Source organism: Helianthus annuus, chromosome 15, assembly GCF_002127325.2.
Source record: "Helianthus annuus cultivar XRQ/B chromosome 15, HanXRQr2.0-SUNRISE, whole genome shotgun sequence".
In the NCBI taxonomy this organism is placed as follows: domain Eukaryota; kingdom Viridiplantae; phylum Streptophyta; class Magnoliopsida; order Asterales; family Asteraceae; genus Helianthus; species Helianthus annuus.
The window spans coordinates 57349228-57374006 of record NC_035447.2 but is presented as its reverse complement, the minus strand read 5'-3'; the positions used below and the strand labels follow the sequence as shown (position 1 = coordinate 57374006).

Here is a 24779-nt window from a genome sequence, read left to right as displayed (position 1 = left end):
GTGAGAAACAATAAATCTTATATTTATAGCATTTTATTTACTTTTTAGGTTTCTAGGATTGAAAAAATGAGTGATTCATTTTGTTCTACGTGTTCTCGCAATATTTAGTGTTCTGCATAGAACCTTCCCCAGTTTAATATATAGATCATTAATGATCGAAAAAATGAACGAACTTTTTTGCTATAAAAAAAGAAACAGCAAAGATTGACTTAAATTTTTTAGTTAGTTAAATTTAAACAAACGAACAATTCTCTGATTTTTTTTGGTTTTTTACAACACTAGCTCTTGAGTTATAAGTTATAAAGTACATAGCATAAAATATTGCGAAACATATAAAACCTTACGAAATGAAAACTGCCCTAAATTTTAAGGGAAAGCAGCTGAATGCATAGGCACTTGTTTTTGTTGCTTTTGTGTAAATGAAGCTAATGTACATTATCTTTTAAAAAAACATAAAACCAACAGATGTCTACTTATTACTACAAAAAAAAAAAAAAAATATCCAACTATCATCAATAACACCACAATACAGTCATATATCAAGTTCCAAAGGTCAGGCGGGATCCGAAAAGCTACAGGCGTCGATTAAACCTTGTCATCAGAGGCTGTAGCGGCATCACCCTCCGAGCCCCCACGCCTCTTCTTCGTTTCACCATGTCTAGATCTCCTGGGTGCCTCATCTTCACTCTCGCTTTCACCGTTTTTTAAAGTACTTCCACCACCAGGTTGAGTCTCATCATCAATCCCGCCCATAGTAACACCGTCGCCGCCCCCACTATATCTATCGTTACCGCTACCTCCCGCTTGATCCCTCTTAGTCCGACTAGTATTCTGAGAAGTTTGTAGCTGCTGCTGCTGTTGCTGTGGAAAACCAGGCCGGCCGCCTCTTCCACCCGGGCCCATGAATGGGGGCCGTCCAGGCCCAGGGCCCATCATCATCCCGAATCCACCCCCTGGAAAATTCCCATGCGGGCCGGGCCGGCCATGAAACATCATATTAGAAAACGGCGGGCGTTGAAAATCACCAGGGAACCTAGGCCCGAACGGACCGAATCCACGCGGGCCCATGTTCATAAGATCGGGGACGGGAAACCCGTCGGGCCCAACTCCACCGTAAGAAAATCCATCGGGCCCCATCATGTTCATGAGAGGGGGGAAACCTCTCATTCCGGGCATAGGGCGAGGCCCCCTTCCTAGCGGCATATGAGGTGGCCATAACCCTCTGCCTCTCCCTCTGCCGCCTTGTGCCGCCATGCCGAAACCCTGTTCGTAACTATCGTCCTCTTCCTCACTCTCTTCTTCCTCCTCCTCTTCGTTGTCCTCAAACGGAACAATATCGGGATTTTCGGTTGCATTCTCTAGATTTACTCCTTTCGCCTTCTCTTCTTCTCGTTTTGATTCTGCTGCAAGTGATATTGCCTATAAAAATAGCACCGCAAATAAGTTAATATCTTTTTTTTTTTGCACCGTCAAATGATCAATCCCGCGGACACGTTGAGTTAAACAAGTTGAACCCGCCAGGTCAGCCCGTTTAACCTGTTGATTTAAAAATAAAATAAAATTTGACCCCCCAACCAACGAAAACAGCTCATTTAACACCCCTATAAATCAAGTGTTTTGAATCCTAAATTTGAAGTACACATCCTTTTTGGAATACTAAAATTTAAAAGGAAGATTAACTGTTTAGTAATCCGTAAGGATAAATAAAAAATTGCATATGTACCATGAGTTCACTGTCGGGTTCAAGATACAAAAGAGAGGCCAATTGTTCACCGATCGAGGGCTCTAGTTCCTGACAATCTCTGCTTATCTACAACCATAATGCAAACTAGTTATAATAATAATTAAAAAAAGAAAATAATAACTAAAAAGCATAGCAAGAGATATACCTTCACAGGTAAATTCTCATTGTAAGGGTTCCTCAGGTGTCGAGTTTTATGAAAGGACAGTTCACATAGCTGCAAAGCAGATAAAAGTTACATTTATATATATTTATATAGAGGCCGGTTATTGTACAATTGGCCTTAACGTACGATGCGTACGCGATTAGAAACAGCATGTTATACACAAACCCGGACATGTCATAATCGCATGCTTCACAAACTCGGACATGTTATAAACTCGGACATGTCATAATCGCATGTTATATATCAAAATCGCATGGCTCACAAACCCGGATATGTTATAAACTCGCATGGCTCACAAACTCGGACTCACAAAAAAATGGTCGTTCGCATGTTATATCTCAAAATCGCATGGTCATAAACTCGGACTCACAAAGTCGGACAACCAAAATGTACAAAATCACATGTTATACACAATCGCGTACGCATCGTACGTTAAGGGATATTGTACAATACACTTTTTTCATTTATATATTTATTTGACTTTGGAGAATTATATAAAATCATAATCACAGGTTGCAAATGATGTACCTTAAGCCATCTAACACAGAAATTCCGTCCATAATGTGCAGTACCGTGTTCAGATTTCCAGTTGCCGCCACCAACAGAACCACCAGTTTTAGAAGTCATTTTCGCACAGCCCTGAGAAACATTAATAAACTCATATTGATTGATAAATTCCAAACAAGATAAAACGTGATTAGAAAAAGATTATCTCGTATTTGTGATGTCAATTATGGTTCTAACCCACCTGAAAATGGCGTGTCCTGTTCACAGAAAATATTAAAATAACATTTTCAACAGAGTCAAAAGCCTCGTTTAGTTTAGCCTCGTTGCTTCTTTGGGTGGCCCACACTCCTTGTTGAACCGACAACTCAAAATTTTCACGGTTGCAACTTTTTACAATAAAATACCTAGTTTTCCATATATAAAAAAAATCAGCAACAAAAAGCCAAAATGAAAACTGCAATATATTGTGAATAATAAACACAGAAAATCATGACTTCTACCATAAACAACGAACAATAATCTTACAACATGTTTAGCAGTAACTTGTTCTTAATTAACAAAAACAAAAGAAACAGACAAAGTAGATGAAAAGGTACATTATCCGACTACAACAACGATAATTATAAACTGTAATTATTTATAACAAACGTAATATGATGGAAGTGGAACCCTCAAATGGCATCCACATTATAGATACATGAAGTAATTAACAAAGCCTATATGAGTCGTAGATCTCCTTAACGCACCTTGATGTTCCTTGAGGCAAGGGTATAGCAGTTTTATTTGCTTGATTTTGTTGACCATTTGACTGCGCTTGGGACTGAGCTAACTGGCTAACCTGTTGCTGCTGATGTGGCGACAAAGGTGCTGCAGGCTGCATTGAAGCAGAATCTGTGGTACTAGGTTTAGCACCTTGATTTGCATCATTGTTACCTTGTGGAAATTGAAATTTGTCAGATTGTTGCGAGTTGTTGGCGTTTCGGTTTTGAAAAAACCTATTAGAATTGCCGTAATTGTAGGAAGTTAATTGCTGAATCTTTTGGAGTACTTCTTCCACCGAAGGAGGAGGTCCCGGGAGCTTTGCATGCCTATATCGACAGTCAGGACCGTTTGGACAAAACCCCAACTTGTACCTGCATTTTAAGATTTAGCATCAAAAACATTCCCTAACATTCGTGTACTAATAAACAGATTGCTGACACAGTTGCTAGAAAAAGAAGGGTGTGTTTATACCAACTTCAAGATCCATGAATCACTATAAGAATCAGCACAAGCAACCAAACAAGAGTATTAATGATTCAATGATGGAAGTAGTAAACTATCGCTAACGGCTAACATACAGTGATAACTGATAAGTAAACTATAATAGCTACATATAATGAAGCAAGTAGACAGAAAAAAAACAAGCACCAAGGCAAACAAAAGTATAGGAAAAGCTAAGGCCACAAGTGACAAGGCAAACAAAAAGGTCTATACACCCAAACAGCACTAAGGCAAACAAAAGTATAGGAAAAGCTAAGGCCACAAGTGACAAGACATATCTATCTATACACTCCCCACAAAGTCCATGACCCTAATACGACGTCCCCAAAAACTCCTATCCCCTATCAAGTCTAGCAATTTTTGCCTGATCAAATCAAACCAATAATAACCAATTATGCTTGCAATAATACTAATACTAGATTACACACACATATCAGTTATATGAGTGCAACTTAGAACAAAATCAACTAGCATATTATGCTACTCATGAACCCTCCAGATCAAATCAAAGGACATTGAAAATTAGTAACGGATTGAATACAGAAACAGAAATTGACTCGAATATCACCAAAAACATAAACAAAAATACAAAAACTATAGCGGCTACAAACTATGCAGTTAATATTGCTGATATGTCGGTCCCCTAGTAAAATATCGGTCAAGAATATTGGTACCGATGACCGATATAACCGATATATCACCGTAATTTGACCGACATATCACCGATATTTGACCGATATAACCGATATATCACTGAATTATTAGTGTTAAATTGCTATATATATAAATTCTGCATGATATTAAAATTACCGATATCTCACAGAGATGACCTATATCTCAAATATCAGTCCTTGACCAATATCCTAAGTAGTTAATGCGGTAAAATATCGGATATCGGTCAAGGACCGATATTTGAGATATCGGTTATCGCAGTGGGATATCGGTAATTTTAATATTATGCTAAATTTATATATATAGCAATTTAACACTAACAATTGTAACAGGTAAGAACTGACTAAGACTTAAAACACTAACATTTAACAGTAGCAACTAACAATTAAGACTTAAAACACTAATAGCGGCAATAAGAAGAAAAATGAATGGTAGAAATAAGAAGAATGGTACTGATATCGGGAAAATCGGTGATTTATCTATCAAATATCGGTCCTATATCGGTCGAATATCGGACAATATCGCTGATATTATCGGTACCGATATTCTGACCACTATTTTGTACCGTTATCTTCGCAGGGGACCGATAACCGATATATCACCGATATATCGGTTGATATATCGGGATATTAACTACATAGCCAATATCCCATATCACAAAGTCCATAACCCTAACACAACATCTCCAAAACCTCCTATCCCCAATCATGTCCTTCGAGAGCTACAAGCCTAGCAAATTCTCCCTAATCAAGTAAAACCATTTATAACCAACTATGCTTGCAGTACTAATATCTATACCGTTGCACCACTTATCACAATTCTATAAACCCTAGATCCCTTTTTCTACTTGTCTTATTTCACCCATTCCTATTCTATCTCTCAACTTAAAAAGGCTAATTAAAGTACTTACATATACATAATTTCAATCATACCTTATCTCACATATCATTTCACAATTCCTACATCTTCAATACTAATTATGTAATAGTTATGCTGCACATAAACCCTAAAAACCGTTCATCCAAATCAAATAAAAGATTATCACCAATTAGTAACAAGAAACACAAATTAACATGAAAAACATAAAGAAAATTACATGTTGCACTCCTTGATATCTTCATTAGTATGCTTATAAACACAATCCTGTTCACGGCACTCTCCGTACAACCTAAAAAACCTACAAATAGGCATTCGTGATTTATCATACTGATGGAGGAATCCACAGGCTTCTCCTTTCATACACAGGCTGCGGAGCCAGTGGCGGCATACGGTTTGACGGTAGCTCCTCCGGCCGGGAAAGTTGGCGTTGGCGGTGGCGGCGGAAGCAGGATCGGTGGCGGAGGACGGAGGGGCGGCGGCGGAGTAGGGGAGGTGTGCGGCGGAAGACGGTGGACCGTTGTCGGTGGATTGGTGAATAACGGGAACGGATGCGGTGGGTTGCGTAGGTGCGGCGTCGAGACCGCCTTCGAAGTCGAAGCTCAGACCTCCTTCTCCGTCTTCCATGTTTGTTTGCAGTCGAACACTTTTTTTTTTTTGCTTGTTTTATACAGGGTAAATTACATTTTTCGTCCTTGTATTATATGTATTGTATTGCAATGGATGCACTTTAACTTCGATAATTACAGCCATAGTCCTTTATCTGTAAAACTCATTACACCTTAGGTCTTTTAGCTCTAACCTGATTAAAATTTTTAGTTAACTTAGGCATGTGCCTTGGACATGAGGGTAGGTTAGTAATTTTACTGGTATATTGTAAATATATTTAAATAAATATAAGCCAGCTCTTTCTTCCCGCTTTCTCTCTCTCCAACCAACCCCCACCACCACCACCAAATCCACAAAACAAAACTGATGCAATCATAGTTCCCCAAAGACCAGCCATGACAATTAAGCATCACCACCACATAATCTCTTATTCGAGAAGGGATATTCGTCTAGAGATGAAGCTGAAACTTACTTTGTGAATCACCACCATTACTGCTGGTTCATCCTATAATTTTAGCAGGGATTCTTCAACTAGAGACGATGCAGAAACTAAGAATACGAATTCAAAAACTATCGATGCTTTCTCTGTGGATTCATCTAGATATAATGCGGATATTCAGCCTGTAAGTTCTAGGATACAGAATGTGGATATGCTAAAACTTTTGTTGATATAACATCAGATTTGAACAGGGATTTATCATCATCTGGAGATTCCGCAAAAATCAACACCATCGACAACAAACTTATAACCCCCAATCCTAACCACGACCACCATAGCCTAGGGTTTCAAATCGGAGCGCCTACAACACCACCGCCCTTCAATTGATGTCGATCTATGAAGGATTGGGTTAGGATGGTAGCGGGACTGTGGAGATCGATGATGATGATGGTCGACGGCGGCGGGATTGCGGTCTGCTGGTGGTGTTTCGATCTGATGATGACAGTGGTACATGGTGATGATGGTTGGGGTTATGATGGTTAATGGTGATGAATGTTGATGGTGATGAGGATAACAGTTAATGGTGATGGTGATGATGTGTATCCAGAGAGCCGGAAGAGTGAAGATAGATTAGAAGAGAGGGGGGATTTATAGATTATTACTATATAAAATTTAAATAGATAAATAGATAGGGTAAAAGGACTATTTTGTCATAATCATGGGTAAAAGGACACATATGCCCTCACATGAGGTGGACATGCCATACTTAACTTAAAAATTTAACCTTGTTAGTGTTAAAGTATGTATAATGTAATGAGTTTTGCAAATAAAGGACTGTGACTGTAATTATTGAAGTTAAAGGGCATCCATTGCAATTCGATACAAACATAAAGGACGAAAAGTGTAATTTATCCTTTTATATAAGTTAAAGGTAAAGAATCGATAAAAAATAGATTTATTTTACAATTCGTATCTCATATCTTTTAATATAGAGTAAATTACAAATTTTGTTTTGTAACAAATTGCAGGCGGTGTCCTTTGGCCCAAAAGTTGACGAGCTTTGTCCCTAACGTTTCAAAATCCTGCATGTTATGTCCTTTAGCCCTAATCCAGTCAGATTTTTTTTTTGTTAAATATGATCACGTGCCTTGCACATGAGGGTATTCTTGTCATTTTACCTCTTCTGGGACTATTGAGTAAATAACTTATATCAAGGGACTAAATGTGTAAAAAGATTAAAGAACAAGATATAAATAAAAAAAATCCTAATTAAAAAATCATCTTCATCTTCTCTGAAAGATCTTCATCTTCATCCTCTATATCACTCTCTTGATCATACTCTATTTCAGGCCCAATGTGTTTCCAAACTCTTTATATAAACTGTCATACATCTTTCAACCACCAAACAAATCAGTAGTGCATATAAACTTAATTCTTGTTCAATCAAACTATGTATATATCATATTATCAATTTAGCCTAAAACACTTAAAATTTTAATCAATGAACAGAAGCAACAGAACCTAATTAACGAATGCAGAGGGCGATTCCTGGAGCCGATTTAGGGCCAATAGGAATTAACGAATATAAATTTTCCATAAAAATGGAAAGCAAAAAAGAATTAACGAATATAACTCACTGTATTTAGGCCAACAGAGCGATTCTGTCACACCCCAACCGATGACGGAAACATCAGGGCGTGGCACTAGGCGAACCAGATTGCTCAAGAGATCCATAACAACAAATTGTTACCAATATTTTAAAGGTCAATTGTCCCATACCAATCAACAAATATTCAACAAATAATTATTACAAATTACGAGTTTCTCTCGAACAAAACAAGTCCGACAACCTTGATTTCTATTGATGTAGTTTCTAGACTGCATATCTTGATTCCGCAAAAGATCAGCATAGCAAGCATCCTAATCAACCTGTCACATACGTTAAAATAAAGTCAATACACATAGTGTAAATGTGAGTACACAAGTTTAATAGCATATAGTATAGCGAAAGCGTTTACGCATAACCTGTAACATTTCGTATTTTCAATCTTTCCATTTTTTGGCAAGTCTGCTTGTACTTTCTATTTTTGTAAGTTGTACCTTTGTGGTATTTGGTTTTATTCCCAAATTGTACTCGAGACTTGAAATCATAATGAAAATGCATGATTTTATCCATATTTGTGTTTGAATGCTATGTATTGTCAAAACAATTGATAACATGTTGAAACTATGTTAAGCACGTAAAAACAGTGAAATTCCATTTTAATCTCAGCTCTTAAATACATCGTTGCCAAGAGATTACCCTAAACTGTACAAAAATTGGGAAGTTATACGTTAAATCGGTAAAAATATCAAAGTTTGGGTTAAAATGATTTTTATATTATTTTAATAATATTTTAAATAAATAAATTAATAATTGAAATTAAATAAATAAATATTTTTATTAATTTTTGATGTTTTTGGTTAGTTAAACTAACCTGGTTAGCTAAATCTTGTTAAAGGGCAGCACTAAATGATTTTTATATTATTTTAATAACAGCTAAATCCTGTTCACAGAGGACACCAGTCTATATGTAGGCCTAGTGTCTGTGTCATATGAACAGATCCTGGACTTGTTGTGGTTTTTATGTCGGGCTGTAGAAATCAAAGCATGTCTATATTATTGTGGACGAAATAGAAGTTTTTGGGTGTGTGCACTTTAAAATGTCTCCATTTTGTGTGGCTATACTTGATAGATTGTTTTCCTACTGCATATATGGATAAGTGAAACTGTAAAAATATACGTGTAGTAACCCAAATGACATGGTTGTCCGTATTTCATTATTGTCTTTGTATAGCCATAACCAGGATTAAAAGAAAATAAAAAAAAACATGATTTTTACGGTTTATGTATCCTTTTAAATTTATATTTCATAAAAGCTGAAAATAGTTGTTGCACATTGCCCTTATGTAAACCACCTATCAACATGCATATGCCACTACAGAAATAGCAGTGTTGCCAGTACTTTGCAGTTATAGTAGTTAGAACTGAACACCCCTTTCAGCATGATTAGAAGATATTTTTCGTCAACAATAACATGCATGTACCTATGTTGTCAAAGACGCAAGGCGCAGGCGAGGCGCATCGGCCTCGCCCGGAGGCTAGGCGCAAGGCGCAAAAAAAGCGTGGGCTTTTTTAAGAAAAGCGCACATAGAGAAAAAAATATAAAAAATATCTTATGCTTTGAAAATAAATAAGATTCCACATATAAAATTAAAAAAAAAAACTATTATATATGCCATTTAAGATTATGTAGCTAATAGTTAGTAGCAAAAGTTTAGAACTTATATGTTGTAAGTTTTGGGTGTGTGAATAAAAGTCTCAAAAGGTTGTAAATACTTTGTCCCACATTGGTGTGGGAACAAAGTGAGTGGTTGTTTATAAGGTAAAGCCTTTACTACTCCATTGTAGCTTTATGACATGTTTTACCACAAGTCCTACCCACGCGCGCGCGCGCGGGGGGGGGGGTGCAAAAATGAGTTTCTGAGCTGGAATTTGGTTGAACTCGTCCTGCGGACACGAATGCAGCTCCGAAAACCCGGGCCCGCGTGAGGCAGTTTTTGCACGCACTCGGTTTCGTTTTTTGTGCGTTACCTTTTGTTTTCTGCTTATGCACTGCGCCTCAGCACCGTTTTTGCGCCTAGTCGCGCGCCTTTTTTGCGCCCCAGCACCGTTTTTTCAAAAAAAAAACCCATTTTTGCGCCTAGGCTACCACCAGGCGCATAGGTGCGCCTCGCTGCGCCCGAGCGCTTTTTGCGCTTTTGACAACATAGGCATGTGTTATGTCATAAATCAGTAGCGTCATAAGCTTATTTGTTCATCTTACTCTTTACATTTCCTAGGTAGCAAAGTTCATCGTCAATTCTACACCAGATTAGTTCATTTGTTTCTTTTCTATCTTCTGCGAAACACGATCCCGCTCATCTCATAGTCATAGACAACGAGAAAGCTTTATGTGTCCTTTAAATCTTTAATACTAGATTAGCTCTTTTTGTTTGTTTTACTATCTTTCATATAATTCTCATACTTAATCTTCTAAGAAAGTACATGCCTAGTCACTTGGGGGGGGGGGATTATATCTTTCATATAACGTTAGGCTTTTGGCTTTGCGATTAGTGATAAATGGTGCTGGTTCATATCTCTCGTAAATTTATTTCTCTTGATGATATTGATCTTTGAAGATGGGTTTCTTACTTTCTTAATTATTCTGTAGGAATAGGTAAACTAGGATGTCACTTCCATATTATTTTTCTTGTGTTTCGATGCTGTTGACTTTGACTTTGTCTTTGAATAGTCTTATGAGATCACACTTTTATCATCTCAGGTGGAGACAATTTTGGACAAGGAAAATTATACCCTAGAAGAGCTTCTAGATGAAGATGAAATAATACAAGAATGCAAAGCTCTTAATAACCGACTTATCAATTTGTAAGTCTCACAACTCCTTGACTCCATGGTATCTTATAGACTTCTAGTGTCTAGTTCTTACTTGTGGTGTCATGACACTTATATAATGGTTCTTACGCTCAGATGTAACGTTAATTTTACTTCATGAATCATGATTTGTTTAAGCTATCATTCACTATATTTATTACATGGTTGACAGCCTGGCAGCCTGCTGCTTTCGCAAATTGTGAGCGATATTTGAGTCATCATTTAGTTATATCATATATGGATTGAGTTTCATATATGCATATTAGTTCTTGGTGCTGATAATGAAATGATTGCATATGTAATGTAATATGTGAATCCAAATTATTGTATATGTGCTGCCGGTCATAATTAAGCACGTAGTAGTAAAAGGAGGTTTGTTTTAACTCTCTAATGGATTATTGGATATAAACAGATAATACGAGACAGATATATGCAGTTTGCCAGTTCAATTTTCTAAACATGAAATGTACTTTAACTGTCAATTGCAGTTTGAGGGAAAGGACTCAAGTTGAACAACTTGTTCGGTACATAGTTGAAGAACCTCCTGAAGATGCTGAAAAGGGGCGAACATTTAAGTAGGTTTTTGTGGACCATCAAGTAAAATAAGTTTCTTTACATGCTTTAATTTTAGTAGACTCTGATGTCCCTTTGTTCTTGTATTTCTGTGCTTATAAGAATTAACAGTCAGATAAAACGTACTATTATGTTCTAGGTTTCCTTTTATCGCTTGTGAGATCTTTACTTGTGAAGTCGATATCATTCTCAAAGCCTTGGTGGAGGATGATGAGGTATAGACAATTGGTCTTTCCGTCTTTCGTTTCTTTGAAGTTAACGTGTTGAAAATTAAAAGTGTGAAATAAGCCGTTCATATCTCTTGTTGTAGTTGATGAACCTGCTGTTCTCCTTCCTTGACCCAGAGCACCCTCACAGTACACTACTTGCTGGCTATTTCAGTAAAGTAAGTTCATCCAGTTGTCAATTTTGACTTCTCTTATGGTACATTATATACACGTTATTTTAATTTTGCTTGTTCGGATAGCTGATGTTGTTTTTTAATCTATAGGTTGTTGTATGCCTGCTGGTGCGAAAGACAGTTCCTTTAATGAACTATATTCAGGTAAGTTACAAGTTAATTTGTATTTCAAACTCTACATAATTGTATACTTCTTTTTTCTGTATAATATTTTCAGTTTGCTTGCTCAAGTGTGTAAGTTTATGGTTTGGTGGGCAGGCTCATAAGGATATTATCCAAAAGCTTGTTGACTTGATCGGAATTACATCCATCATGGAGGTATAATTTAACATTACTATTTCTAAATTCTAACCAATATGTCTGCATTCCGTCTAATTCTTATTCTTGTACAGGTTCTTATTCGCCTGATCGGTGCTGATGAACACCTTTACACAAGCTATTTAGAATCAATGCAGTGGTTAGAAGATACAGATGTGCTGGAGATGATTGTTGATAAGTTCAGTTCCACGGTAATATTAATTTCTATGTAATGAATAGGTGTTAACAGCAACTCCGTTATCTGCTTTATTGTATTCTCTAGGCAGTTTGGATTTATGAGCTAATAACTAAAATTTACAACTCAACTGTTGAAGGATTGTCCTGAAGTGCATGCCAATGCGGCAGAGGCACTTTGTGCTATAACCAGATATGCTCCACCAGGACTAACTGCTAAAATATCCAGCCCGAGGTTAGCATCTAACTTTCGAAAAACAGTTTACTGTGTAAAAGCTACTCTCTTTATATAATTTAATGAACGAATGAACATTTAATATTTTCATATTTATTTTTTACAGTTTCATATCAAGATTATTTCGCCATGCTTTGGAGGAGTCACGGCCAAAATCAGTTTTAGTTAATTCATTGTCTGTATGCATATCTTTGTTGGATCCTAAGAGGCAAACCTCAGGGACGTTCTACATTTACAATCGTCAATCGACACATGGATCTGTAGTAACAGCAAAACCTGAGACCGTGGAAGGCATGTTGGAGAGCCTAGGTATTGTCATGCTGAGTCAGCTTTTGTAAATTTTTTCATTATGTGCGCATCGTTTTGTCATGTGGTCAGTTATAAGCTAGTTTCTTACGAGGCTTGAACTTACATATTGAGAATTCTGGTATTAAAATGTACAGGAAGTTTGTTAAAGCTCTTGGATGTTTCAGCAGAAGAAAATGTATTATTTACGACATATGGACAGTTGAAGCCACCTCTTGGGAAAAATCGCCTAAAGGTTTATCTTTGTACTTTAGCTTTAGTCGTTGTAAATGCAGTAAAGCATTTGTAATAACTTACTGGTATTTAACAATGTAAACTTTCAGATTATTGAATTCATCTCAGTCCTGATGACTGTCAGTAGTGAAGCTGCTGAGAAGGAGTTGATCCGCCTTGGTGCCCTAAAACGTATTCTAGAATTATTTTTTGAGTAAGTAATTTTACCAGTCTCTGTTGAGTTGTATTATCTCGTGAAATATTCAGTATCCATCTGTACTAATCAAAATTTATTTTGATGCAATTAGGTATCCATACAATAACTTCGTTCATCACCACATTGAACATATAATAGATTCTTGCCTCGAGAGCAAGAACACTTCACTCATTCAGCATATTCTTGAAGCTTGTCATCTTGTCAGGAAAATTCTTGATGCTGAGAAGAATTGTGCATTGAACTCCGATCCAAAGAATGTAATGTGCTACTTTCCCAAATTGTAACGGATATTCATGATGTTTGAAGGAAATATCTTATTCCATAGTTAACTGAGTTTCCTGAATGTTTCAGCCAACACTGCCTGCAGAAGGAAGAACGCCACCTAGGATAGGAAATATTGGACACATGACACGTATAGCAAACAAACTTATTGAACAAGGGGCTAATAATAGCTACATACAGTCATATTTGCAGGTTTTCTCATGTTTTTTCATATTCTGTCATTTTGTATTTTGAATATTTTCTAACATTTCGTCACCGCATGGTTGTTTTATACTTAAAATGATTGCTTTTTGACAGGGTGATAGTGAATGGGTAGAGTGGCATACAGATGTACTTGCTAAACGTAACACACTTGAAAATGTCTACCAGTGGGCGTGCGGGTGGGTATTTTACTATCGGTTTTTGGTCTACTGTTTTTTTATTTGATCAAGTTAAATATTGAATTAGCATTATTTTAAGTCTTTGTCAGGGCAGTATAATGGTTCTGACTGTTTCAGTATCTGACTATCTATCAAGTTTATGTTACAAACTTGCAATTTATGGAAATATTTTAATTGTTCCAATGAAATCAACAGGAGACCTACTACACTTCATGATCGTGGTAGAGATAGTGATGATGATGATTACCAAGATAGAGACTATGACGTTGCAGCTTTAGCCAATAATTTAAGCCAGGCGTTTCGATATGGTATCTATGAAAATGATGATAACGATGAGGTATACCACAAACTAGTCAAGTTCTTGCATTCGTTTTTACTTATTTTTTTATCATTATTTATTTTTTCTTTTTTAAACCAGAAACTAGTTGTGTTTGGAGGAAAACCCATGATTCTATTTTATATTCCTCATACATATCCTTAAAATCTTTTTATCATACAGGTTTTAAACAATATTTATTTGATTGTGGGTCACTGATATATATATATATATTTTTTAATTTATATCTTACTTTTTTGCTGTGTCCAGGCTCATGGCTCACTGGACCGAGATGATGAGGTACGTGTTATTAAGTTCTAACTTCTATTTGTGTAATGATATTATGTTCGGAATCCTAGTTAACCATTATTATTCATGGAAGTGAAGCACAGTTGATTACATAACATCGTCTTTAGCGTGAGGAAATAGAGTAAAATAAGTTGCTACCTATTAATATATGACCATAATAAACTTCTCTTTCTTCTTGCACTCATAAGAGGAGGGTACAGATGTTACAGAAAATTTAAAATGGGTGTATTTGATGTGGTTTTTTGTTGGATAAATATATATGATATTATACCAAGTTTTTACAGGGATATATGAAATTATCCCACAAAAAAGTTTAAGCAAATAAAAGATGTGTTCACTTTTGCAGGATGTCTACTTTGATGATGAATCTGCAGAAGTGGTGATATCTTCGCTTCGACTGGGAGATGATCAAGAAAGGTAAGCTATTTATCCAGAATCTAGACGGTCTAAATGACAGAAAATTACTATTTTTTTAACCTTTTGAATGTCTGTTTCAGTGGGTCGCTTTTCACAAACTCGAACTGGTTTGCTTTTGAGGAGGAGAGGGTGATTCCTGAGCAATCAACCAGTACGGTAGCTTCACCCTCGCCCAACACCGACGCTACTACTGACAGTGGTGGTGATGATGTGGTTATGTCCAATGAAAACGACAAAGACTTGGTTGATTCCGCAACATCTGAGGTCCCGCAGTCAAAACAAGACCTAGATGATGCAGCTATCGGGAAGGCAACTGACGAGTCAACATCAACTGAGAGTGACAAGCCAACTGAATGGATCGAATGGAGAGAAGCGGTTGAACCAGAATCATCATCGGTTATAGCCACCGAGTCTGCTGGAACATCTCACGCTGCAACTGATAGCCTCCCCAACGGGGTTCCCGAAGTTAGTCCGTCGGATGATACTGCTACTGATCCTCCTAACAAAGTGGAGGTTTGTCTGCCATCTTCCGCCACTGACAAACTGGAGGCGGTGGCCGACAGTGGTGGCAAAACCGACGTTGCAGTAAGCCCACCAGAGTAATTGAGTTTTTTAAACCTCGAAAGCATTGTTCTGGTTGTAGGACAAGGAAAATGCTAGACTTTTTTTTTTTGTGTAATTCAGACTAATGATGTACATTATTGACGGGGCATACGGTCGGAATAGCGATAGTAATTCTTTCTTCATCCCGTCGGTATACCAAATGGTCACTCCGGTGACCTGAAAATGGTTTTTCGGTAGTTCGCATTCGAAGATTCTCTTACCAAATGTTTGTATGTTAAAATGTTTTATACACACTTAAGATTCTTAATGTCTAAAGTTTCATTAATAAGTTATTATAAAATATGATAAGTCTTGTTGATTTTGGCGTTTGTTACTAGTCCTATATTAGTGGTATCAATTTATTTAATATCCAGATTAGTTTTAGTAAAAGTCATACAAGCTTATTTGTAGTTTCTTTTTAAAGACAGAACAAAAATGGCATACGAGTCCATTTTATTTCGATCTGTCACTTAAAATTCGACTCGACTGAAGAGTTTTGTTAATGTTAATAGAAACAAGCGTTCAATGAAGTGAAACGTTCAGAAAGTTTGTCTGATTAATGGACGAACAAAATTTTATGTTTGTTTAGTTAAAATAACAAGTTTCTTGTGCGTAAACATTCATGAGCTAAGAGGAGAAGGGTTTCAAAATCGACTAAGTATTTATATTTATATATTTACTTATTGAGAACTCATCAAAATAGTGTAGAAATAATATATTTTATTTCATATCACTATTAAAATATTCCCTTGTTCATAACTATCTCACATCCACATATCATTTGCACGCCTATATGCGTATCAAGCACTTACCAATCCAAAAATGTACATAATCATACTCTCGTCATCTGATCATGTATTATTAATATATAAATAGTATGTATATATAATTAGGATAAGGATCATTACAGAACACTAATTATTACAAGAACAAAAAGAACAAATCTAAATCACTAAATTTTTGGATTTAAGGTTCATATTTCTTAAAAATTTAAGTTTCTTACATTCATATGTGTATTATATCTACATAAAAAAATCATATATTTCCCCCTACACATAGTCTACATACATGTAGGTAATTTAGCCTAAACATAACCTACATCTGTGTAGGTTATTTAAAAACTGAAGATTTTTCATATTTTGTTTTAAATTCTAGTGTGAGAAACAATAAATCTTATATTTATAGCATTTTATTTACTTTTTAGGTTTCTAGGATTGAAAAAATGAGTGATTCATTTTGTTCTACGTGTTCTCGCAATATTTAGTGTTCTGCATAGAACCTTCCCCAGTTTAATATATAGATCATTAATGATCGAAAAAATGAACGAACTTTTTTGCTATAAAAAAAGAAACAGCAAAGATTGACTTAAATTTTTTAGTTAGTTAAATTTAAACAAACGAACAATTCTCTGATTTTTTTTGGTTTTTTACAACACTAGCTCTTGAGTTATAAGTTATAAAGTACATAGCATAAAATATTGCGAAACATATAAAACCTTACGAAATGAAAACTGCCCTAAATTTTAAGGGAAAGCAGCTGAATGCATAGGCACTTGTTTTTGTTGCTTTTGTGTAAATGAAGCTAATGTACATTATCTTTTAAAAAAACATAAAACCAACAGATGTCTACTTATTACTACAAAAAAAAAAAAAAAATATCCAACTATCATCAATAACACCACAATACAGTCATATATCAAGTTCCAAAGGTCAGGCGGGATCCGAAAAGCTACAGGCGTCGATTAAACCTTGTCATCAGAGGCTGTAGCGGCATCACCCTCCGAGCCCCCACGCCTCTTCTTCGTTTCACCATGTCTAGATCTCCTGGGTGCCTCATCTTCACTCTCGCTTTCACCGTTTTTTAAAGTACTTCCACCACCAGGTTGAGTCTCATCATCAATCCCGCCCATAGTAACACCGTCGCCGCCCCCACTATATCTATCGTTACCGCTACCTCCCGCTTGATCCCTCTTAGTCCGACTAGTATTCTGAGAAGTTTGTAGCTGCTGCTGCTGTTGCTGTGGAAAACCAGGCCGGCCGCCTCTTCCACCCGGGCCCATGAATGGGGGCCGTCCAGGCCCAGGGCCCATCATCATCCCGAATCCACCCCCTGGAAAATTCCCATGCGGGCCGGGCCGGCCATGAAACATCATATTAGAAAACGGCGGGCGTTGAAAATCACCAGGGAACCTAGGCCCGAACGGACCGAATCCACGCGGGCCCATGTTCATAAGATCGGGGACGGGAAACCCGTCGGGCCCAACTCCACCGTAAGAAAATCCATCGGGCCCCATCATGTTCATGAGAGGGGGGAAACCTCTCATTCCGGGCATAGGGCGAGGCCCCCTTCCTAGCGGCATATGAGGTGGCCATAACCCTCTGCCTCTCCCTCTGCCGCCTTGTGCCGCCATGCCGAAACCCTGTTCGTAACTATCGTCCTCTTCCTCACTCTCTTCTTCCTCCTCCTCTTCGTTGTCCTCAAACGGAACAATATCGGGATTTTCGGTTGCATTCTCTAGATTTACTCCTTTCGCCTTCTCTTCTTCTCGTTTTGATTCTGCTGCAAGTGATATTGCCTATAAAAATAGCACCGCAAATAAGTTAATATCTTTTTTTTTTTGCACCGTCAAATGATCAATCCCGCGGACACGTTGAGTTAAACAAGTTGAACCCGCCAGGTCAGCCCGTTTAACCTGTTGATTTAAAAATAAAATAAAATTTGACCCCCCAACCAACGAAAACAGCTCATTTAACACCCCTATAAATCAAGTGTTTTGAATCCTAAATTTGAAGTACACATCCTTTTTGGAATACTAAAATTTAAAAGGAAGATTAACTGTTTAGTAATCCGTAAGGATAAATAAAAAATTGCATATGTACCATGAGTTCACTGTCGGGTTCAAGATACAAAAGAGAGGCCAATTGTTCACCGATCGAGGGCTCTAGTTCCTGACAATCTCTGCTTATCTACAACCATAATGCAAACTAGTTATAATAATAATTAAAAAAAGAAAATAATAACTAAAAAGCATAGCAAGAGATATACCTTCACAGGTAAATTCTCATTGTAAGGGTTCCTCAGGTGTCGAGTTTTATGAAAGGACAGTTCACATAGCTGCAAAGCAGATAAAAGTTACATTTATATATATTTATATAGAGGCCGGTTATTGTACAATTGGCCTTAACGTACGATGCGTACGCGATTAGAAACAGCATGTTATACACAAACCCGGACATGTCATAATCGCATGCTTCACAAACTCGGACATGTTATAAACTCGGACATGTCATAATCGCATGTTATATATCAAAATCGCATGGCTCACAAACCCGGATATGTTATAAACTCGCATGGCTCACAAACTCGGACTCACAAAAAAATGGTCGTTCGCATGTTATATCTCAAAATCGCATGGTCATAAACTCGGACTCACAAAGTCGGACAACCAAAATGTACAAAATCACATGTTATACACAATCGCGTACGCATCGTACGTTAAGGGATATTGTACAATACACTTTTTTCATTTATATATTTATTTGACTTTGGAGAATTATATAAAATCATAATCACAGGTTGCAAATGATGTACCTTAAGCCATCTAACACAGAAATTCCGTCCATAATGTGCAGTACCGTGTTCAGATTTCCAGTTGCCGCCACCAACAGAACCACCAGTTTTAGAAGTCATTTTCGCACAGCCCTGAGAAACATTAATAAACTCATATTGATTGATAAATTCCAAACAAGATAAAACGTGATTAGAAAAAGATTATCTCGTATTTGTGATGTCAATTATGGTTCTAACCCACCTGAAAATGGCGTGTCCTGTTCACAGAAAATATTAAAATAACATTTTCAACAGAGTCAAAAGCCTCGTTTAGTTTAGCCTCGTTGCTTCTTTGGGTGGCCCACACTCCTTGTTGAACCGACAACTCAAAATTTTCACGGTTGCAACTTTTTACAATAAAATACCTAGTTTTCCATATATAAAAAAAATCAGCAACAAAAAGCCAAAATGAAAACTGCAATATATTGTGAATAATAAACACAGAAAATCATGACTTCTACCATAAACAACGAACAATAATCTTACAACATGTTTAGCAGTAACTTGTTCTTAATTAACAAAAACAAAAGAAACAGACAAAGTAGATGAAAAGGTACATTATCCGACTACAACAACGATAATTATAAACTGTAATTATTTATAACAAACGTAATATGATGGAAGTGGAACCCTCAAATGGCATCCACATTATAGATACATGAAGTAATTAACAAAGCCTATATGAGTCGTAGATCTCCTTAACGCACCTTGATGTTCCTTGAGGCAAGGGTATAGCAGTTTTATTTGCTTGATTTTGTTGACCATTTGACTGCGCTTGGGACTGAGCTAACTGGCTAACCTGTTGCTGCTGATGTGGCGACAAAGGTGCTGCAGGCTGCATTGAAGCAGAATCTGTGGTACTAGGTTTAGCACCTTGATTTGCATCATTGTTACCTTGTGGAAATTGAAATTTGTCAGATTGTTGCGAGTTGTTGGCGTTTCGGTTTTGAAAAAACCTATTAGAATTGCCGTAATTGTAGGAAGTTAATTGCTGAATCTTTTGGAGTACTTCTTCCACCGAAGGAGGAGGTCCCGGGAGCTTTGCATGCCTATATCGACAGTCAGGACCGTTTGGACAAAACCCCAACTTGTACCTGCATTTTAAGATTTAGCATCAAAAACATTCCCTAACATTCGTGTACTAATAAACAGATTGCTGACACAGTTGCTAGAAAAAGAAGGGTGTGTTTATACCAACTTCAAGATCCATGAATCACTATAAGAATCAGCACAAGCAACCAAACAAGAGTATTAATGATTCAATGATGGAAGTAGTAAACTATCGCTAACGGCTAACATACAGTGATAACTGATAAGTAAACTATAATAGCTACATATAATGAAGCAAGTAGACAGAAAAAAACAAGCACCAAGGCAAACAAAAGTATAGGAAAAGCTAAGGCCACAAGTGACAAGGCAAACAAAAAGGTCTATACACCCAAACAGCACTAAGGCAAACAAAAGTATAGGAAAAGCTAAGGCCACAAGTGACAAGACATATCTATCTATACACTCCCCACAAAGTCCATGACCCTAATACGACGTCCCCAAAAACTCCTATCCCCTATCAAGTCTAGCAATTTTTGCCTGATCAAATCAAACCAATAATAACCAATTATGCTTGCAATAATACTAATACTAGATTACACACACATATCAGTTATATGAGTGCAACTTAGAACAAAATCAACTAGCATATTATGCTACTCATGAACCCTCCAGATCAAATCAAAGGACATTGAAAATTAGTAACGGATTGAATACAGAAACAGAAATTGACTCGAATATCACCAAAAACATAAACAAAAATACAAAAACTATAGCGGCTACAAACTATGCAGTTAATATTGCTGATATGTCGGTCCCCTAGTAAAATATCGGTCAAGAATATTGGTACCGATGACCGATATAACCGATATATCACCGTAATTTGACCGACATATCACCGATATTTGACCGATATAACCGATATATCACTGAATTATTAGTGTTAAATTGCTATATATATAAATTCTGCATGATATTAAAATTACCGATATCTCACAGAGATGACCTATATCTCAAATATCAGTCCTTGACCAATATCCTAAGTAGTTAATGCGGTAAAATATCGGATATCGGTCAAGGACCGATATTTGAGATATCGGTTATCGCAGTGGGATATCGGTAATTTTAATATTATGCTAAATTTATATATATAGCAATTTAACACTAACAATTGTAACAGGTAAGAACTGACTAAGACTTAAAACACTAACATTTAACAGTAGCAACTAACAATTAAGACTTAAAACACTAATAGCGGCAATAAGAAGAAAAATGAATGGTAGAAATAAGAAGAATGGTACTGATATCGGGAAAATCGGTGATTTATCTATCAAATATCGGTCCTATATCGGTCGAATATCGGACAATATCGCTGATATTATCGGTACCGATATTCTGACCACTATTTTGTACCGTTATCTTCGCAGGGGACCGATAACCGATATATCACCGATATATCGGTTGATATATCGGGATATTAACTACATAGCCAATATCCCATATCACAAAGTCCATAACCCTAACACAACATCTCCAAAACCTCCTATCCCCAATCATGTCCTTCGAGAGCTACAAGCCTAGCAAATTCTCCCTAATCAAGTAAAACCATTTATAACCAACTATGCTTGCAGTACTAATATCTATACCGTTGCACCACTTATCACAATTCTATAAACCCTAGATCCCTTTTTCTACTTGTCTTATTTCACCCATTCCTATTCTATCTCTCAACTTAAAAAGGCTAATTAAAGTACTTACATATACATAATTTCAATCATACCTTATCTCACATATCATTTCACAATTCCTACATCTTCAATACTAATTATGTAATAGTTATGCTGCACATAAACCCTAAAAACCGTTCATCCAAATCAAATAAAAGATTATCACCAATTAGTAACAAGAAACACAAATTAACATGAAAAACATAAAGAAAATTACATGTTGCACTCCTTGATATCTTCATTAGTATGCTTATAAACACAATCCTGTTCACGGCACTCTCCGTACAACCTAAAAAACCTACAAATAGGCATTCGTGATTTATCATACTGATGGAGGAATCCACAGGCTTCTCCTTTCATACACAGGCTGCGGAGCCAGTGGCGGCATACGGTTTGACGGTAGCTCCTCCGGCCGGGAAAGTTGGCGTTGGCGGTGGCGGCGGAAGCAGGATCGGTGGCGGAGGACGGAGGGGCGGCGGCGGAGTAGGGGAGGTGTGCGGCGGAAGACGGTGGACCGTTGTCGGTGGAGTGGTGGATGACGGGAACGGATGCGGTGGGTTGCGTAGGTGCGGCGTCGAGACCGCCTTCGAAGTCGAAGCTCAGACCTCCTTCTCCGTCTTCCATGTTTGTTTGCAGTCGAACACTTTTCTTTTGCTTGTTTTATATAAGTTAAAGGTAAAGAATCCATAAAAAATAGATTTATGGTTGATTGGATTTTATCACTCTCAACTCTTGGGTATTGGTCACTGTCACTCTCAACTATTACTTTGATTCACATCACTCCAAACTTAACACTTTGTTTGTTGTGTCACTTGGGTTGAGTGATTTTTGGCTCCCCTTTTGTCTTTTAGGAGCAGATTCATCTTCACTCATTAGTAATTCACAAAGTGTTAGCCTAATATAACCAATAATATAAGTCAAACACTAAGAAATGTTCACTTGCGGAGTGACACAACACACAAAGTGTTAAGTTGGGAGTGGTGAAGGTCAAAATGATAGCTGGGAGTGGCAGCGGCCAATACCCAATAGTTGGGAGTGATAAAATCCAATAACCCTAGATTTATTACAATTCGTATCTCATATCTTTTAATATAGAGTAAATTACAAATTTTGTTTTGTAACAAATTGCAGGCGGTGTCCTTTGGCCCAAAAGTTGACGAGCTTTGTCCCTAACGTTTCAAAATCCTGCATGTTATGTCCTTTAGCCCTAACCCAGTCAGATTTTTTTTGTTAAATATGATCACGTGCCTTGCACATGAGGGTATTCTTGTCATTTTACCTCTTCAGAGACTATTGAGTAAATAACTTATATCAAGGGACTAAATGTGTAAAAAGATTAAAGAATAAGATATAAATAAAAAAAATCCTAATTAAAAAAATCATCTTCATCTTCTCTAAAAAATCTTCATCTTTATCCTCTATATCACTCTCTTGATCAGACTCTATTTCAGGCCCAATGTATTTCCAAACTCTTTATATAAATTGTCATACATCCTTCAACCACCAAACAAATCAGTAGTGCATATAAACTTAATTCTTGTTTGTGACAACTCGAGTTTCCAAGATTCTATTTTCGCATTAATTGCACGTTAACTGTTTAGTTGTTTGATTGTTTGTCTTGTAATTGTACACACTGGATTATATGTTGTGATGCTTGTTTGATATGTTGTCTACTTAATGTGATTAAGGTGTTTATCATGTATCCAGTTTAAAAAACTTAAACTACTTAAACCTTGAAAAGGTCCGACGAAACACAAGTGTTTCGCCATAACCCACACGATGAAACAAGGAGTGTTTCGCCATAAACCATTCCGACGAAACAAGTGTGTTTCGTCACACACACCTCGACGAAACAGCCGTTTCGCCGGCCCATTGATTCGCCGAAGCCCATTAAGGGCCCAGTACGTTACATTGACATATATTGGGAATTCTGCTTCACCCGTCACCCTTTTGGCAGAGTTGAAAAACCCTAGAGCTCTCTCTTCTGTGTGACGGCAGTTTGAAGTTCTCGAAGCTATTCTTAGCGATCAACCCGTTATTTCTCCTATCTCGGTTAGCGTTAATCATTGTTGATTGAATCATTGTTAACTGTGTAATCGAAATCGGATTTAATTGATTATTAGGTAAGGTTCATGTTCAAGATTAGATGATGTTTTGATTATAATAGGACCTAGATTATCGGATTACGGATTCGTATGTCAAGGGTGGATTGCTTGATGATTTGTGGCTAGTAGATAGGGTTGATATTATGTCTCGAACCATTTAGACTAAACTCGATGCTCTTGAATGAAATTGTTATGCCACGGTTTATGTTTTGGTTGATATTTGCATACTACGATCATCACTGGATTGAATATTAAACGAATATACGTTATAACTTTGTGGGTATCAATGATTACTGTGTTGAATGATTACTGTATGATTGATGATGGCAGTTAGGGTTTATATGTTTTACGAAACTGTTATGTGACGTAACTGATCTTTTGGACGAAACGGAATCACGGCGAAACGGGTGTGTTTCGCCAAGGGTAATCACGGCGAAACAGGTGTGTTTCGCCAAGGGTAACAACGACGAAACAGGGGAGTTTCGTCGAATGGGAATCATGACGAAACAAATGTGTTTCGTCAAGAGGGTAAACTGCACAGTGAACTCAGTTAACTCTGTTAGTAATTAACTAGGTTAGTGAAGACTATGCTAACTGAAAAGGATGGTACAAGTGACTGGAAATTGATAAGCATGACGTGCATGAACTTGTATAACTGTTACATGCTATGTGTTAGTGGTTACTTGCATGTACGTGATGATCTTGACTGCCAGTCGTACTTTGTGAATGCAAACTGATTATGTGTACGTGCGTACTCTAGGCCTTGACTGATTAATTGTGAGCACATACCTTAGCATACCG

General features: G+C 37.0%; 3 protein-coding genes across 3 annotated transcripts; 1 reads left to right on the top strand and 2 right to left on the bottom strand.

Moving 5' to 3' along the window:
* Positions 1-348: 348 nt before the first annotated feature.
* Positions 349-5873, bottom strand: LOC118487610 (30-kDa cleavage and polyadenylation specificity factor 30-like). The gene is made up of 7 exons (XM_035984601.1): positions 5446-5873; positions 3161-3547; positions 2656-2818; positions 2436-2546; positions 1890-1958; positions 1724-1810; positions 349-1419 (listed from the first exon to the last, which is right to left on the bottom strand). Exons 1-7 carry the CDS (start codon positions 5850-5852, stop codon positions 586-588), a joined length of 2058 nt encoding a protein of 685 aa, XP_035840494.1. The 5' UTR covers positions 5853-5873; the 3' UTR covers positions 349-585.
* A 356-nt stretch (positions 5874-6229) lies between these two features.
* On the top strand, positions 6230-15811 carry LOC118487460 (serine/threonine-protein phosphatase 6 regulatory subunit 3-like). Its single transcript, XM_035984332.1, has 20 exons — positions 6230-6309; positions 6355-6457; positions 10608-10741; positions 11236-11322; positions 11460-11535; positions 11631-11705; positions 11811-11864; positions 11979-12038; positions 12113-12229; positions 12353-12447; positions 12554-12756; positions 12891-12988; positions 13077-13180; positions 13275-13440; positions 13535-13657; positions 13763-13845; positions 14041-14182; positions 14432-14461; positions 14817-14887; positions 14968-15811. Exons 1-20 carry the CDS (start codon positions 6230-6232, stop codon positions 15488-15490), a joined length of 2424 nt encoding a protein of 807 aa, XP_035840225.1. The 3' UTR covers positions 15491-15811.
* Positions 15812-17010: 1199 nt separating this feature from the next.
* Positions 17011-22534, bottom strand: LOC110911740 (30-kDa cleavage and polyadenylation specificity factor 30). Its single transcript, XM_022156370.2, has 7 exons — positions 22091-22534; positions 19807-20193; positions 19302-19464; positions 19082-19192; positions 18536-18604; positions 18370-18456; positions 17011-18065 (listed from the first exon to the last, which is right to left on the bottom strand). Exons 1-7 carry the CDS (start codon positions 22495-22497, stop codon positions 17232-17234), a joined length of 2058 nt encoding a protein of 685 aa, XP_022012062.1. The 5' UTR covers positions 22498-22534; the 3' UTR covers positions 17011-17231.
* Between the last annotated feature and the right edge of the window lie 2245 nt (positions 22535-24779).